This window comes from Etheostoma cragini, chromosome 15 (assembly GCF_013103735.1).
Source record: "Etheostoma cragini isolate CJK2018 chromosome 15, CSU_Ecrag_1.0, whole genome shotgun sequence".
NCBI classification, from domain to species: Eukaryota; Metazoa; Chordata; class Actinopteri; order Perciformes; family Percidae; genus Etheostoma; species Etheostoma cragini.
The window spans coordinates 4403709-4420918 of NC_048421.1; the positions used below are offsets into that span (position 1 = coordinate 4403709).

The 17210-nt window shown below is 38.1% G+C and overlaps 2 protein-coding genes across 2 annotated transcripts in view; one reads left to right on the forward strand and one right to left on the reverse strand.

Moving 5' to 3' along the window:
- Nucleotides 1–3969: 3969 nt before the first annotated feature.
- Nucleotides 3970–10455, reverse strand: desi1a (desumoylating isopeptidase 1a). The gene is made up of 6 exons (XM_034894147.1): nt 10263–10455; nt 9915–9936; nt 9288–9357; nt 7818–7927; nt 7101–7223; nt 3970–6680 (listed from the first exon to the last, which is right to left on the reverse strand). The coding sequence occupies exons 1-6, from the start codon at nt 10351–10353 to the stop codon at nt 6590–6592; spliced, it is 507 nt and encodes a 168-aa protein (XP_034750038.1). The 5' UTR covers nt 10354–10455; the 3' UTR covers nt 3970–6589.
- A 570-nt stretch (nt 10456–11025) lies between these two features.
- Nucleotides 11026–17210, forward strand: part of flii (FLII actin remodeling protein) — a 16263-nt gene continuing 10078 nt past the window's right edge. Inside the window, 12 exon segments of the mRNA XM_034894148.1 lie at nt 11026–11141; nt 12417–12527; nt 13822–13893; nt 14064–14144; nt 14398–14645; nt 14811–14914; nt 15120–15295; nt 15651–15808; nt 15959–16043; nt 16420–16567; nt 16797–16927; nt 17035–17182. Coding sequence (XP_034750039.1) covers nt 11079–11141; nt 12417–12527; nt 13822–13893; nt 14064–14144; nt 14398–14645; nt 14811–14914; nt 15120–15295; nt 15651–15808; nt 15959–16043; nt 16420–16567; nt 16797–16927; nt 17035–17182 — 1525 coding nt within the window. The 5' untranslated portion in view covers nt 11026–11078.

The window sequence follows — 17210 nt, forward strand, 5'->3', positions numbered from 1 at the left end:
CAGTATATATATATGTGTGTGTGTGTGTGTGTGTGTGTGTGAGAGAGTGTGTGAGTGTGTTAGAGAGAGAGACTGGTTTGTTGCTTGAATTTTGATTTGACTTAGCCCCCAAAAGAGATTTGAGAATCAAAGCTGTGCCATTTAGGAGCTTTCAGAGTGCCTAGTGTTTGTCAAGCGTGCAGATTTGTAAATGAGATTTAGGGATGTCTCCCTGCAAAACACCAGATGCAGGAAACATGTGACATATTGCAGATTTTTCTCTTACCCAAAACTAAAAACCTGACACTCAACTGTGCAGTGTAACATTAACTATTCCTTGCTCAAAGTGGCAGGGTTACCTTCAAAAGGGTACATGAATCCCTTAATTATGCACATCAGTGTTAAATGAAACATTAAGCTGAGGAGATGTAGTTCTCCTGGCAAAACCTTCATGAGAGCGCACAAAAATGCAGCTTGTAATCACTTACCTGTTAAAAGCCTCCCTCTTTTCTATGTCTCTCACCTTCTCTCAAACCCACAGAGTTTGAGGACACTGTTATGTAATATCGAGAGACACAAGTCCAAACCTTTTGATGGAACTCGAACTGCTGTTGAATCAACCTTTACGTTTATTAATTTGCAACACCATAATCTTAATTTGGTTCATTTCTGGACAGCTGACTCAGTATTTTTGCTGTCCCTAAATCTTTCTCATTCACAATAAAAGCTAACTGAAAGCCTCTTCAACCAATATGTTTAGCCAGGCTTATGATATAGCTCTATGGTGGTCCGTATTTATTGATTGGCATTAAAATTTTGTACCAACACTCTTGGTTTCCACAAGATAAATCCTACTGACTTTTGTGATCCCCTGACTTTCCATCTAGCACCACCATGTTGACATTTTCGGTTTTAAGTGACATTTCTTAAGAACTACAGTGTGTAAAATCTGATTCAATTCAGAGATGAATAGATGTTCCCTTCTGGAGGAATGTTTTGGTGATCCTTTCTTTATCTGCTATCTTTATTCAATTCAATGTGTCCAATATTTTAGTTCAACTGTCCTTTTTATTGTGTGCTAATTAGGGCTCATTAGGGTGTCAAAACGATACAAAAATGTAATTTGGACGACGCTTTACCTTCTGATTCTTGTGCTTCATGTTCATTTTGTACTAAAATTCTTAAGAAAATGGGACTTCACCATGAGACAATTTCATGTCACAATGTCCATGCAAGGCCGGCTACAATAGAAGATTTTGGGCACATTGCCCAGCACTGTGTGCTAATTAGCTAAGCAAGTATATATATCATGATAGGGATTGTCACCCCAGCAGGAGGGTTGCTGTGACTCACTGAGTTTTGTCACAGGGGTACTGCCATGCTAACAACTTTGGCCAGCTTGACAGTACCCTTGTAGTTGGCGAGAAGGGTAATGTTCGTCAAATGTCACATGGACACTCACGATTGTGCTACTAACCGAACTGATTCAGCTGCTCAGCCGCAGGGAGCAAAGACAGGCTAGGTCTGTCTGCATTTATTATCCACTCTCTCTTGGGAGGGCTGCTGAGCTAAAGGTCATGGACCAAGTCTGCTTCACATCTGTTTCCACAACAGTTTTGCTGCGCAGTGAGTATCAGCCATCTGAATAAGTTACCTATCTTCACCACCATCATCATGATTGATACCACAGAGTTTAGTTGGCAAAATGATGTAGACGAGATCTCGTATATATTTGTGTGATGAATGTGAAATGACTGAACAATGCTGAACTTTAAAGCCACACCAAAGATTCTTTTGTACCTTAAAAATAATGTTCCCAAAATCGTTTCAGTGGTTCATCAGCTCGTAACAGGGGGAACCACACTTCTGCATTATCCACTATGCAAGTTTGCCAGCTCAGGTAGCAGATCTGTAGTTCTAGTGAGAAAGCGGTAAAGGACAATTCCGCTTCCAATCTGTAGGGGGACCGAAGAGGAAATGTGCTTTGGTGTTGCTTTAAGTATTGTTGTGAACTCATAGCATATGTTAAATGGTCTGTGTTGCAGTCTCCTTGTTCACATTAGAAACAGTTGGTTTTAAAAGATAAGTAAAGGGAAAATTAAAGATCCAGGGCCTCAGTACAATGCCATCATATGCCTTTCAATTATGTTGTCTCATTCAGCTTCATCATTCGTTCCTTTGTTGTTTATCACTATCAAAACCAGGTGAAAACATTACTTTCCATTTTTATTTTTAGTGCATAGACATATTGCTTTCCCCCAGAGAGGACCCAGTTTAAGTGCTGCGGGTTAAATGCCTTGCTCATAGGGGTTCCATTAGCAATTTATTTGAGTATAGGAATACAGAATATTTGATTACATATTTGGTTTCATGTTTAGTCCTCGGTGGTTTTGAAACTGCAACCTTCTGATCAGAATCCATCTCTGTCCTAAAGATGCATCTTTAGCTAGAGACAGGGCAACACTGTCTCTCTGTGGAACTTTCAAAGAACTGCATCAAGGCTAAGCAAGCACAGGAGTAATCTGAGAACCGGTGGCATGCTCATTTCTAATTGGCCAGTCAAGTATCAGCACTTACTTTACATTGAAAAAGTTGGTATGCTTCCTATAGGGGGTGATCCCAATAAGAAAACGTATTGGATCCATCGACATCTTTACTCTAACAATTATTTTCCAATAAGCCCTATTCTGTAACCCAGATAATGTAATAACACAAATACAAAGTCTATGACGTAAACAACGGCTCTTCATTATCATGAAATATTTTTCTAAGTGTATTCCCCTCGTCATTTTTGTTGCTATGAACGTGTATAGGGTCAAGTGCCAACAACTAAAAATTGAAATAATAATTCAAATATATAGTCTGACCAATAATAACCTATATAATTACAATTTGGCATATTTAAACAAAATCAACAATTAAATCAATAATTATCATATGCCTCAAGACCTTAGCTAATGTATGCAATTCACAAAGAAGCCGCAATTATGTCAAATAAATTGACAATTAGACAATTATGTAATTATGTACAAGCCTACTTGGTTTATTATTTACCCCTCGGACGTAGCATACACATGACATGAAAGACAACATGCATATAAAGATTTTTTTGGCTCCCAATGGCTCCTATTTTATTACTTGAAATGAGTATTTGAAGTTGTTATTGTATCCTTTGTGTCCTATAGGTTAGAGAATTGTGCAAGACTATGCATGGGAAGTATGTCTATTCATATAATTATTTATTTGTATAATAATCAATTTCTTTCTTTCCTTGGTATTTACCTAAGGAGGATCTGTAGTTGGTGAGTCCAATGTTTGGATACTCTTTGTATTCATGGAGGAAGTATTCAGGTCCTTTACGTAAGCAGTACCCAAAAGTGACACTTTCACAATGTTTGTTGTGTCCAACCAACACTCCATACCTGAACATTATTACCAAGACACTGAAATTATTAAAATAAATAAACAAAAAATCTGCAAATTCTCCCATTTGAGAAGTTGGAACCATTAAATATATTTGTAAGATTGACTTAAACATTTATCAAAACAGTTGCTTATGTAGTATAACTCTTCATTTGTTTTCTGTGCAAACATCTATAGTATAGTACTATAACTAAAGCTGTCAAATAAATGTAATAAAGTAGAAAGTAGAATATTTCCCTCTGGAATGTAGTAGAGTAGAAGTAGAAAGTGGCATGAAAAGACTCAAGTAAAGTACAAGTACCACACAAATGTACTTAAGTACAGAACTTCAGTAAGATCAAGACCACATATTTGCATTATTTTGAAACTGTGCACATATTGTTGTTCTTAAAATGTAATTTCATAACTGTGTTTGTGCAAATTACACTGTTGTTTTTTTATCATATGTGAAGTACAGTGTGTGAAGACAAATGTACATTTACACGGTTGCACTTAAAAAAAAACTTTGAAAATAGACTAAAGTAAGTACAAATGGTCAAAAATAACACCAAGGATTCTCAAAATTGCAGTCAATGGCTTTATGTGTAGGTAGATTTATTTAAAAAAAACTACAACACAAACTACAAACAATATGCATAAACAAATCTAATATAGTTAGATTACTTAATTAGAGAATAATATCCATCATTATCTGTTGCAATTTCACATTACTGGTAGCAGCCAGGAACAACACACATCAGAGCAACAAAGGGTGAACTGTGCAGTAATACATTACACTGATTAGCATGTCACTTAGTTAGCAGAAGGCAAAAATAACAGATTGCAGATCCTTTCTTGAATAATAGCCAAATACTTACAAATATCAGGTTTGAAAATAAAGTGTTGAAATGCTTGCACAACCAATATTTATAGGCAGGTGCACGAGAAAATTGATCACTGTTTGGAAGGTAAAATGCATGTGAGGTCTATTTATTGCATAAGAACACAATGAAGGTTGATGCTGGTTTGGGGGTTCTTTAAGATTTCTTTTTGTTTCTGTGCTTCTCGGATCCTTGGTTCTGCTCATGAGGTTAAATGTGCTCCGTGTGTCCTAATCAGATAAACCCTAAAACGTCATCTAAGCATTAGCTTGAAAACAGGCGTGTTCTTTGTGATGGAAGAGTGCAGTGTATAATGCATTGAGATTATAGGCTGTGAGTGTTGTTTAACACAGATGTTGTTTTAATCTAGAAAATTTTCAGATGTTTACGTTATCTACAGAATATAGCTTAGAGTGTTCCTTACTAATCCTTACCCCTTTCACCTCATTTGTGTAAAGATTTCTGGGCCTTTGCACAGTAAAATAACTAGCAGATTTGAATGCAGACTGCACATGGATTACCATCTGTGCTATATGATAACCATGCCAACTGCCAACAGTGTGACTGTAGTCAAGCAAAGGGAAATGAAGGCACAGAGGTGCATATTGTATATCCAACACACTCTGATGGCTGTTAAAGGACTCAAGCTGATTGTTAAGTTGACAGTACAGGACATTGCCTTGCATGTGGTCACATCTACTATAAAAGAAAACCTGTGGGTGAGCAGTTGTTAATAATTACCCATATGGCAGCAGAAATCTGTATAATAACATGTGGTGCAAGATCAGCACCTCTGTGGAGCTGGTAACGCAGGGCAAGAGGCACAATTTATATCATAACAGGCCTGTGGTGCAGTTTACTTTCAATTATATCAGAATAGAATTAATTACATTTTTTTTACCGATAAAACGGTTGTTGTTTTAAAATTAAATTAATTACACATAGGAATTTACAAAGAACTTATCCCAGTCCTGCTATAGAAACATACACTCAACGCTATTTTTATGTTACCTCTAATCTTATAAACCTCAGTTTGAGTTTGGCATCAATCAGCTGCTTGTTCAAAAATTATGCGGCAAAAAAAATCATAATACCGGGTACAGTTGAATTCAACAAAAAAGCATTATACAGCAAATATTACAGGTACAGTATTAAGGATCACTGATAGGAAAAGTAACTACAGGCTATCAAATAACAAAAAAACATTCATAGAAGTTCAAAATTGAAATAAATTAAAAATTAAAGACTCTCCAGCCAACTCTTATTATCCATCAACCTGTGTCCTTTGATTTTAATATATTGAATGGATCTATGCAAAAGTGTACACTCAGATTAATTCCATTGTAGTCAGCAGCAGATGATTCTCACTGCAGAAACCATGTGGGAAACCTGATATGTTATATATAATATAATACTGTCAGTAGTGAAAAAAATAATTAATAAATAACTAAACATTGCAACACCAAAATGGAAAAACTACATTTTGCAATTTATATAAAAGTATGCGAGCATTTTGTACCTTAGTACAAAAGTTGAGTACTAATTAAGCTGGATGCACTAATGTGCAAGAGGTATTTAATGTTGTAAGTGGTTTAATTACAGCCATCAGATAAATATTGTGGAGTAAAAAGTGCAATATTTTCTATGTCGTGGAGTTAAAGTATAAATTCTTGCAAAATGTAAAAGCTAAATCCTGTTGTGGTGCTCCCAAATCAAAATATACTTTGTGACATTATACTTCTGAAAAAGCTTGTGCATGTATAGGTCCTGAGCGTGTGTGTATTTCAGACCTGTGTTTAGTGATTACTAACAAATAGAGTGTACATTTTAATTTTCCCCACTGGGGATCAATAAACACAATAAATTAATAAATTAAATGAAATTAAAGTATTTAATTATTAAATTAAGTGGACCTCTAACTTTCCATAGATGCACTTATAAGAAGGCAACATTCATCAAAGTCAGCTTTTAGTGTTGGAAGATAACCGTTTTGATATCAGGCTATGCTGGTAAAACCAAAATTCCATCTGTGTTTTCTAAGTACATTGAATAAGATGCCAGATGCACCAATGAAGAGGGCTGTGATCCCCCCCACACACACACACACACACACTCCAGTAGTATTCATGAACCAACCAGGTTTTTAAGGAGACCATTGCAGTATATGTAAATCATAAAAGTTATTGGCTTGCAAAATGGCCATTAGCTTCAATGCTAGTGTTTTACTTATTTACAGAAAAAAACAGAAAGCAGGACAATTAGTTTGACTGACTGACTACAATAAAAGTGACCTTGTGAGCACTCGATGACTCTGCTGCTCTCTCTGGTTACACGTTCCCCCCCCTGTTGATGACGTTACCTCCTGGTGGGGCAATGTGGATAGAGTCAAGAATGGGCCGCAGTATCTGGCCAAACGGTCTGGAAATAGAAGGATTTTTTTTTAAGGCCTAAACCATACATTTAAACCATAATTACATGTCACATCTCAAAATGATACATTTAAGATATATATATATATATATATATATATATAAATATATATGTACGGCATATATACACATTGTGCAGCCCAATTAACAAACTGTAACTTCTTTTGTTTTCCAACATGGTTATCTTAGTGTCTTGATAGCCTATAATATCTATCCACAGTAGAAATATGATTTGCATTTTGCACGGTAAACTATTTTAAATTTTAAATTAAACGTCTTTCATGATTGTAGGATACAGTGCCCACAATAGATAGTTCACATTACAGAAATCCATACTTCTTTTCCCACGTAATTAGAAATTGACATAACTGACGTCTCGGGCATCTGACAGACTGAGCTTTACACTCACGTGGAGAGGATTTCCGATGGAAGGTCGGTGATGTAGGACGGGATAGACCTGCCTGTCAGGAACTGAGCCACCTCGTTGGTGAAGGTGTTGCAGTTGTGCTCAAACAGACGATACCTGTCACCTCTGAACCAAGAAAGAACACAAGAGTAGAATATGCATCAGAAAACAGCTTTCATGCCTTGTGACTAGTCAGTAACAAGTATGATTATTATTGTGAATTTGGGCAAACATTATAACAATCAAACTTTGAGAACTTATTGAGAGTAACTCTTAAGGATTACTACTATGTGTTACCCTGGAAATTCAGTGTTCTTGCAAGAGCACAGTTTGAATTTGCTCAGCAAGTTACTGTGGCATTGAGTAATGCTGCTCATTAACTATACCCTTGTAGCCAAGCTGCACCAATCACATCAGTTTATCTGACATAGGCAAGCTAAAACAGATGACGACAGTCTAATCCACCAGTTAGCTCCACTGGTAGCTAAGCGTATGGTGCTCTGGATATGTAACCCCATGTGTTGTTGTGATTGGTCGTTGTGTTATCCAATTGCATGCAGTGAGATTTTCAAATGCACGCTTGGTGCCGCCCCTCGAGATGGGGGACTTTCATTAATCAATGCCAGACCCTTAATCTTTCGGATTTGGGTCTGGATTTCCAGGTTCACTATGTGTGTCATTCTCTCTTTGTAAAGACAAGATGGATAACAGCTACTCAACCTGTACGTGCTTTCTCCCAGGGAAGAGAGGTAATCCATGAAGATCTCATCAGAAACTTCAGTCTCGCCCAGCTCTACCACTGTATCTGGAGAACCCAGCATTGTTCCACCCTGACAAACACACAGCAGGAAAACAGAAAATTTCTCAAAACACATGACATGATGAAAAGAGTCATTAAAGGTCCCATGGCATGAAAATTTCACTTTATAAGATTTTTTAACATTAATGGGAGATCCCCCAGTCTGCCTGTGGCCCCCCCCAGTGGCTAAAAAATGGCCAAGCCCTGGGTATCCAGCTCTGCCTTTGGCAAACTGAAAGCTCAGATGGGCCGATCTGGAATATTGCCCCTTATGAGGTCATAAAGGATAAGGTTACCTGACGGGTGAAAAGGGGAAAGTTTATTGTGGGACTGGTTCTAGGGGCTGTAATTCTGCACCAAGAATACATTTTGGGAAAGAGACTTTGAATATGGTATTAGGGGACCACTAAACTCTATATAAAGGCATCCAAAGAGCACCGTGTCATGGGACCTTTAATACATGTTTCATTTGCAGTCAAAAAAAAAAGATAAGGTAGGCCCATAGCGTTGGGGTGTTTCTCTGTTTTGCGTGAATAATTGCTAAATGTAGATGACATCAAGGGAAGATACTTGCAGCACACACTCGAAAAAATGTCAGCTGTCTCAAACATCAATCATCCGGTTTTATCAGTCCCTCTGAATTACAGATGAAGACCATCTTTCTAGAGATGCCATTTCGCACGATCATAAAGAAAGAATGAAATCTCAGAGAGGCTAACATACCATTGACAGTGAGTTTAGAGACATGCTAACAAATGATGGTTTGGTGTTTTGATCGAGTGTGTGGACCAAAAAAAAAAAATTGGAGTAACCCCATTGATGTTGTTTCATGAGAGTATGTTTTATACAGAAACTTAAGTTGAGGTATTTCAGGCAGATTTAAAACTTCATTACAAAATAACACCTGATAGCCTGTAATAACATGTGAGTTACTATTTTGTTAGTAATAAAACACTACACTTTTTAAGGATTAGTTTCGGCAGTCTTACAGCCTAGAACAGATAATCTGCGTGACAGGGATCAAACCAAGAACTGTTTCGCTGTTAATAGTTCTCGCTGCTGTAACCCTCGGGTTGCATGCATTTCTGTCGAGTTGCATTCCTATTTATATTCACAAGCGCGTTCTTTCAATTTCAGAGCATTTATTTAATTGATTTCACATTCAGACTTTGTAATACTCTCACTCAGCTCTTGCTCTCACACTTAAATAGCATCTGCTTGAGCTTGGATTTGCTGTGCTTCTGCTAAAACTGTATGCTTGGACAGATGTCCAAATGTCCTGGTCTCAAATTGAAAGAATGCGCTCTTGAACAAAGATAAGAATAAAACTCCATGCATTTCCATCATGAGCTTGTTAGATGATACTTCAAGTCCCCTTGTTACAGACTTACTGGGGAACAGCTGGAGATCCCCTCCCCTCCAAAGAAGAACTCATCGCCGTATGCCACTATAGCTGTGTGCCTGTAACAAAAGCAAAACATGAGCACGGAGGTAAATTCAGGTCAGAACAATACTACCTGGATGTATTTAAAATTTCAACACAACTTTAACTTAAGACCACAGACCAGAAGTCCAGCCTAATAACTAAATTATTACAGTAATAACAGATTTTGGCAACAGGTGAAAAGGCTTTACTTAAACAGGCAAATCCAGCCTTAGACAGATCCATGATTGTGTGTATGCATTATTTTATGGTGTATCCACTATTGTACAACTCCCCTTTTCTAATTATCTGAGAAGGGATTTGAAATTCCTATGTTATCTGGGATCTTTATTGGCCTACACCTGCTGGATCCACAACTTTCATTAGTTGTTAATTATTTTTGTACTGTTTGTCTTCTGTTTCTTTTCCTTTTACAGAGCGTTGCATTGAAATCTCGCTCAAATGTATATGTATGTGCAGTTGAATGACAATAAAGTCTGTCTAAGTCTAAGTTGTTTTCACGACTCAGGAGGTGTGACATTTAGGTCCCAAGCAAGCCAGACTCTGTCAAAACTAACATAAAAAATATTCCTACCATATACCATCCAGTTGCTTTCCTGTAACAATAAAGAAAAAAGCTGTGAGAAAAAGGAGGTAGCAGATTATCTGTTGTACAATCCCCCAATCCCGACCGTTAAACCATTCCTTAGCATGTGCAGTTGTGATGTAAACCAGTCGCGCTTTACACTATTTTCAAAATAAATGTATTAAAAATAACTAGACTTTGATCATTTAATCAAAGATCAGTAGGCTACACTGCACGACGACAACATCATAACAGCGACTGTACAATGGCAGTGAAAGCATCGCCACCCGGTATTTCTTTTTTATCACTTATTTCCCCAAAGGCCGGGCTACATCGGATTTTTATAGATGTACTTACCCAACATGATAGGACTAAGGTTGCGGGCCATTCCTCTCGATAGATCATAAATATATAGTTGTACATTGTATCGAGTAGCATTTTTATCCATAATGTAAACCTTCAAATAGCTATTTTCTTTTTGGCTGGCTTAGCAACGGCACAGCTGACTGAGAAAGGGGGGGGGGGGGGGGTTTCTCTGAGAATGACGTCATTTCGTCTAAGAGACAGCCAACTTCCGATTCGAGTGCTTTCAAAATAAAATCATGTATAACCGGAATGTACTATAAATCGTTGGCTTGAGTAACAGATTTATTTTGAAATCGAAATATATCTTCTTCTTTTTTTGTTGCATAAGTGCCATGGCAAAGCCATCATCCATGGCTAGCACGAATTTAGAAACTCAAAATTTCTTCAGTTTACACCGACATTCCTGAGACTTTACGCACATCTGCAACATATACCACATGTTAATCTTCCTTTTAAGTTAACACAAGTGCCTGCTGACACTTTACATTATGTATTTAATATATTTAAAATATAATGTCACTATGCCAAAATATGTATTTTGGTATAAAACCGGCATTTCAATTTAACCAAGTATACTGATTGTATCATTAATACATGTGTGGAAAATGTAAAAATGGAAATTGTGTACACAATTAAAATTCTTATTTAAACAGATCAGATAGGAAGGCGCCGCTACTCCGTCCCAATATGGCGGCTGCGTCAACGTATCACTCCAGCAGCGCGGTATGTACGTATGACGACTACGACCCTCCCTCCTTAAAGACCAAAATAGACAGTTGAGGGCAGTGCAGCTGCGATAAACCAGAAATGGCTTCCACCGGAGTTCTTCCATTTATTAGGGGAGTAGACCTCAGTGGAAACGACTTCAAAGTAAGATTTCTACACAATATTTGTTGATTTTATATCCATCGCCTTTGAGCAACTAACACGTTTAGCTAGCAAGCTAAAGCCATTTTAAGTTAGAGGCTCAAGACACAGCTTGCTAAAACACTAGCTTAGCTAGCTTAATATTACTAGCATTGGGCGTTAGCCAGTTGTCAGATGTTAAGCATGGACAAAGTAACGTTAGCAGTATGGTTTCTGCCACAAGCGTCCTACCAGGCGGTTATATGTATTTAGAGTTATGGGTTTGCATAGGTAACGTTAGCATTGCTTCGTTATTTTTGTTGGCGCTTAGATTATTCTGGATAGTTGGGCTCTTTTCCAACGTCACTTTAGCAATCTAAGTTTTTTTAGCTTTACATTTGGCTAGCTCTGGCTGTGTAGGACATGTCAGCTTTATCATTATTTACGTTTGATAAGTATATTGTTAAACAATATTAACTAAAGTTTTAGAGTTCGTTGACTCAATGTCGTCATACTTGTAGGTTTTGGCACACATTGCAAACTCAGTTTGGGAGACTGGAAAAACAACCCAGTGGCTGGCAGCAGTGACAGCTGACGGAGATCATCTGGCATTTATTGGAACTGACAGAACTATTTGTGTAACGTTACGTTACTGAACCATAGCTGTCATGTCAGTATTAAAGTAGTACAGATAAGCTGAAAAAATGTGTATTTATTAGTTAGTGAATGACTAGTCTCGCTTTGCCAGACCATCCTCCACACTGAATGGCTGATCTCATATAGGGAAGTGTAGAATGACATCATTTCCTCTGCCAAGTTTAGTCCTAGATCATAACGACTATGACTTTTCAGGTTTCTTATAGTGACTGTAATATGGCGTTTGTAATGCAATATGGACTAAACTTCACAGCTGGCCTAATGTCTGCAGATACATTTTGGTAATTAGGTGGAAATGATGTTGAAGATGTTTGAAGACAGTTTTTTTTCTTTATTTACTGGCCTTGCATTAAATGACTTCCGTCAGTTCCAATTAAACAGGTCTTCATGTATTATGGGAACACTACATCAAGTGTCTTGTGTGTGTGTCAATATTTCCGGTTCAAATGATTTTGGTAAAAAAAACAAAATTACTGTAATGGGTTTTACAGGCAATATTAGGATTTTATTTGCACCCTTGACCAACTTCATCTGAATTCAACACTACAAAGACATAGTATTGATAAAGTCAATAGCAGTACGACTGATGTCAAAAGTGATTCTGACTCCCCTTCTTTTTCTCTCCCCTGTCTGTCTTTACAGGGTGGGTATTTCCCAGAGCATGTCAAGTGTATGAGCAGTCTGCGATGGCTGAAACTGAACAGGACCGGACTGTGCTACCTCCCAGAGGAGCTGGCCTCTCTGCAGAAGCTGGTGAGACATTCAGGGCTTTTTGCTAGTTATTATCTTGTCCTCACATCTCTAAATTGGGAGGCATTAATTCGTAAGCATGGTGTTGCTGACCTCTTCTCTAATTAGTCTTCATGAATAAGAATTATTATTTTTCTTTAATATTCTTTTGTTGTTTTTACCAACACAAAGGCAGTAGTATTTATCTCTTTATTATCAATAATAGTAATAATGTCAAAGTGTATGTTATTAGTCAAAGGTTAGTGTTATTTTCATTGCACTTTTGTTTGTTGTCTACTATATATTTCAAATTATATTTATATAATTAGTAGGGGTGACACACAGGGAGACACATCACGAGATTGGGTTCACGAGAACGAGACGAGATTGTTTTTTAAAAATTTAAAGAAATCCTCGATGAAATATATGAATGGAAAATAGTTTTTTTATTCAACTGAAAAATCAAAAAATGCAAAACAATTTAGGTGCATTTTGAAATCAGCTATTAATGATGAATGTTATTTAACCCTTTTTTTTTACTATTTTACTGAATTATATGCAGTAAAGGACGTGCAAACACTGCAAAATGTTTTGTATAAACTCTACCAACTGGCTTCTGCCCTGTACAATTTCACACGAGAAATCTAACTCCTTTCCACAAACCAAACATAAAAAAATAAACAGTATAAATAAAATAAATGTGTAAATAACAGAAAAATCTTCAATAGTAATTTCACGCTCCATCACGGTGACATCACATCGCCTCACGAGACAACTTTTCACCTCGACGAGAAATCTCGCGAGATCTCTTAAAACGAGATCTCGTCACACCCTTAATAATTAGATGTCTAATCTATTACTCCATTGTTGATAGCAGTATTGTTAATCTTTTTGTCAAAACAGGCCTTTTTGGTTTTACTTCATGCGTGGGTAAGAAACGATTGCAGGACAGCAGATTGGTGCATTACATCAGTGACACACAGTCTTACTTTAATCCCCAATATCTTTGATAGGATTATCTAATCTAAACCTCCAAAGCTTCAGTCAGCAGGTGATCCATGCCAACATGGTTGATCTTACCAGGAGTTGATAAATAAGATTAGTCTGTTATAATGGCTAGGAGGCAAAGTGTCTGTGGTGTGTTTATCTGCCTCGATTTTCTCCTGTTTGCAGCTAGGTCATTCTATTTTAGGCAGTTGTGCAGATAGTACATTGCACAGCCATCACTATGTTGAGGGGTTAAATGGGGTTTTTATTCATGTTTTTGTGCAGTGCACTGTGTATCTCCAACCCAAACCTCTTTGTTTTCCTTTTTTAGGAGCATCTTTCAGTGAGTCACAACAGCCTGACTACTTTACATGGAGAACTGTCCAGCTTACCGAATTTACGGGTAACTGACAGCCACACACGCATAAGAAAATACACAAAGAACATGACGATTTTTTTTCACTTGTCATAAGCACTGTTTATTTCAAACTAATGCTTTTACTGTAGCCTGTTTCTACCTGTACCAATGTGTAATTATAATTGTGCCCTAAATGTATTTCACTTTGTGTGCAGGCGGTTGTAGCCAGGGCCAACAACTTGAAAAACTCTGGAGTCCCAGATGACATCTTTCAGCTCGATGACCTCTCTGTGTTGGTATGTTATAATCTCACACAATCCCTAAATCTCTGCTTATCACACCATTGAAGACTTTTTTTGTCAGTGCACACACACTTATTTTAACATGCTTCCTTTCCTTATATTCCAGTCCACTGCTTTAACTTAACACATATTGCCTTCCCTATTTTTCAATTGATTATAAACTTCAGTCACAAAATAACTGGCTTACAGAAAGTGTTTTGTTTGAGAAAAAAAAAAAAATACATTTCCTTTTTTTCACCTTTTTTAGGACCTGAGTTTCAACCAGCTGTCAGAGATCCCCAGGGACCTAGAGAACAGCAGGAACATGCTGGTGCTGAATCTGAGCCACAACAGTATCGACTCCATCCCCAACCAGCTGTTCATCAACCTGACAGACCTGCTATATCTGGACCTGAGTGACAACAAGCTGGACAGCCTGCCACCGCAGATGAGACGCCTGGTTCACCTGCAGACACTCACACTGAATAACAACCCGTTGATGCACGCCCAGTTGCGGTAAGAAGACATGATTTGTTTCTTTTATCGTTACCTCTATCCTTCACTTCCCACCTTCACGCAAACATTCAGGAAGTCATAGCTCATTCCTGTTATGTTAAGCCTAAACCTGAAATCTGCATTTATTTCATGCTGCTCTGACTCTCTATCTCTGCATCTGAGTAGCCAGCTGCCAGCCATGGTGGCATTACAGACTCTCCACCTGAGGAACACCCAGAGGACCCAGAGCAACATGCCCACCAGCTTGGAAGGTCTGACGCATTTAGCAGGTAACACACACACACACACACACACACACACACACACACACACACACACACACAACTGGCACATTTGACTTGTGTTTACCTCTTGGCTGTGTTGTACCTTTTTCATAAATTTGTCATTTTGTGCATATCATCATACTCTCTGTCTGGGAAAACATTACTATACTTTCTACAAACGTGTTCCCTCTGTTGTTCCTGCCTCTCTCAGATGTTGACCTGTCATGTAACGACCTGACTCGGGTGCCAGAGTGCCTCTATTCACTGGGCAGTTTGAAGAGACTCAACCTAAGCAGTAATCAGATCTCCGAACTGTCTCTCTGCATTGACCAGTGGACTCAGCTGGAAACGCTTAACCTGAGCCGCAACCAGCTCACCTCATTGCCTGTAAGGACAATCATAATTGCACAGCTGTTTCTAGAAGCCCTTCTTCTATCTTTCTTTTTTTTTTTTTTTACTACCTGGGTTTAGAAAGTTGCGTAGTTGGTGATGTTGCGATATTAAACTACAAATGAGTTTTAATTCGGTTTGGGTCGTGGCAGAAATGTAAGACATGAGTATCTCAAAATCTGGTAAAACTATCTGCATGGCTAAACAGTTTACTGAGTGATTCATTAATCTGATTTACTTTTCTTGCTAGAATTCTGTATTTTTGATCAAGCAGTTATTAGGTACATTTCCTTTTTTTGTAGTTTGTGTATGATGTCTAATGTTTATAGTTTGCTCGTGTGTCTCCTTCCAGTCTGCAATCTGCAAGCTGTCCAAACTCAAGAAGCTGTATGTAAACTCCAACAAATTGGACTTTGATGGGGTTCCACCAGGCATGGGAAAATTGTCCAGCCTCACTGAGTTCATGGCTGCTAACAACAATCTAGAACTCATCCCAGAGGGACTATGCAGGTGAACAATAGAACAGATTGAGGGTGCTGTGGTTGATGATGCTTCTCTGAAAGATAAGAGAAACTTTATTGTTCCACAATGTGGAACGTTTTGCTTGGGCCAACACCCTGTACATTTGGATATATGAATATGTGGTTTTGTGTTGTTTAGGTGTGGCAAGCTGAAGAAGCTGGTGCTGAATAAAAACCGCCTGGTAACATTGCCTGAGGCCATCCACTTCTTGACTGACTTAGAGGTAAAATACTAACGGCACTAGTAAAGTACTCAGATATTACTGGACTGAAACAGCATTTACTTTGGGTAAAGGAAGTAATTATTTAAATTATTCATACTTTTGACTGAAACAGTATGTTTCAATAAAATGTGTGAAATAATTACTTTTATTATTTTACAATAAATCATAATATGGTACATTTCACGTTTCTGTAGGAATATTCTAGAAATAATATCCAGGACCTAAAATGATTAAGCAATTAAACATAGCGCACTGGAACACCATAATGTTTTGATTCAAATACATATATTTCATTGGATATTACTTGATCTTTACCAATACTTATAGTTTAGGAAAAGAAACAAAAATTTGTTCCCATTAATGCGTCTTTCTGTAGATGCTGGATGTGCGTGAGAACCCCAACCTGGTGATGCCTCCTAAACCAGCTGACACCGCAGCAGAGTGGTACAACATCGACTTCTCCCTGCAGAATCAGCTCCGGCTGGCCGGGGCATCGCCTGCTACTGTAGCCGCTGCTGGAGGAGGTATGGTCCGCCTGTACCTGTTTGTACATGAGTGTGTACAGTTGGGGTTCCAAATTAACTTTTTTTGTCCACTTGCCACATGGCTAGTGACTCTTACCAGCCACTCAATAGATTACCTTTGTTTTTCTTGGATGGTCAGTAAATCAAATCTACCCTTTTGGTTTTCTGTCAAGTAAACGTGCCAATTTTCTAGAGGCTTAAACCCCTGTCTGTGTGTACATGTGTCCAGGAGCCAGCCCCCGAGACCCCCTGGCAAGAAAGATGAGGCTCCGGAGGAGGAAGGACTGTTCTCAGGACGATCAGGCAAAGCAGGTGCTCAAGGGCATGAGTGATGTAGCACACGACAAGAACAACTTGGAGGTAAAGTAAAAGATTAGGAACAATGGCTACACAGCCCACAGGAAGGGTAGTGAACATGATGGGGTTCATTTACAATTTATTTACCAAGAAATCTGCTAATTGTTTAGGAAAACGGGGACTTGAAATATGCTGATTTAAAGGTCCGGCGCTGGGACAAGAGTATAGAGAAACCTCAACTGGACTACTCTGAGTTCTATACGGAAGATACAGGGCAGGTAATGTGTTTCTACCCTTTCTCAGCTACAATCAACCAAAGTTCCCCTAAAGATTGATAACACATTAT

Bases quoted from the DNA above. Each gene is read 5' to 3' on its own strand.
- desi1a (XM_034894147.1), bottom strand. From the start codon at position 10,353: ATGGATAAAAATGCTACTCGATACAATGTACAACTATATATTTATGAT. The intron at 7,928-9,287 runs GTAAGTCTGTAA...TGTGTTTGTCAG, and splicing joins GGATCTCCAGCTGTTCCCCA to GGTGGAACAATGCTGGGTTC. The intron at 6,681-7,100 runs GTGAGTGTAAAG...TTCTATTTCCAG, and splicing joins CCATCGGAAATCCTCTCCAC to ACCGTTTGGCCAGATACTGC.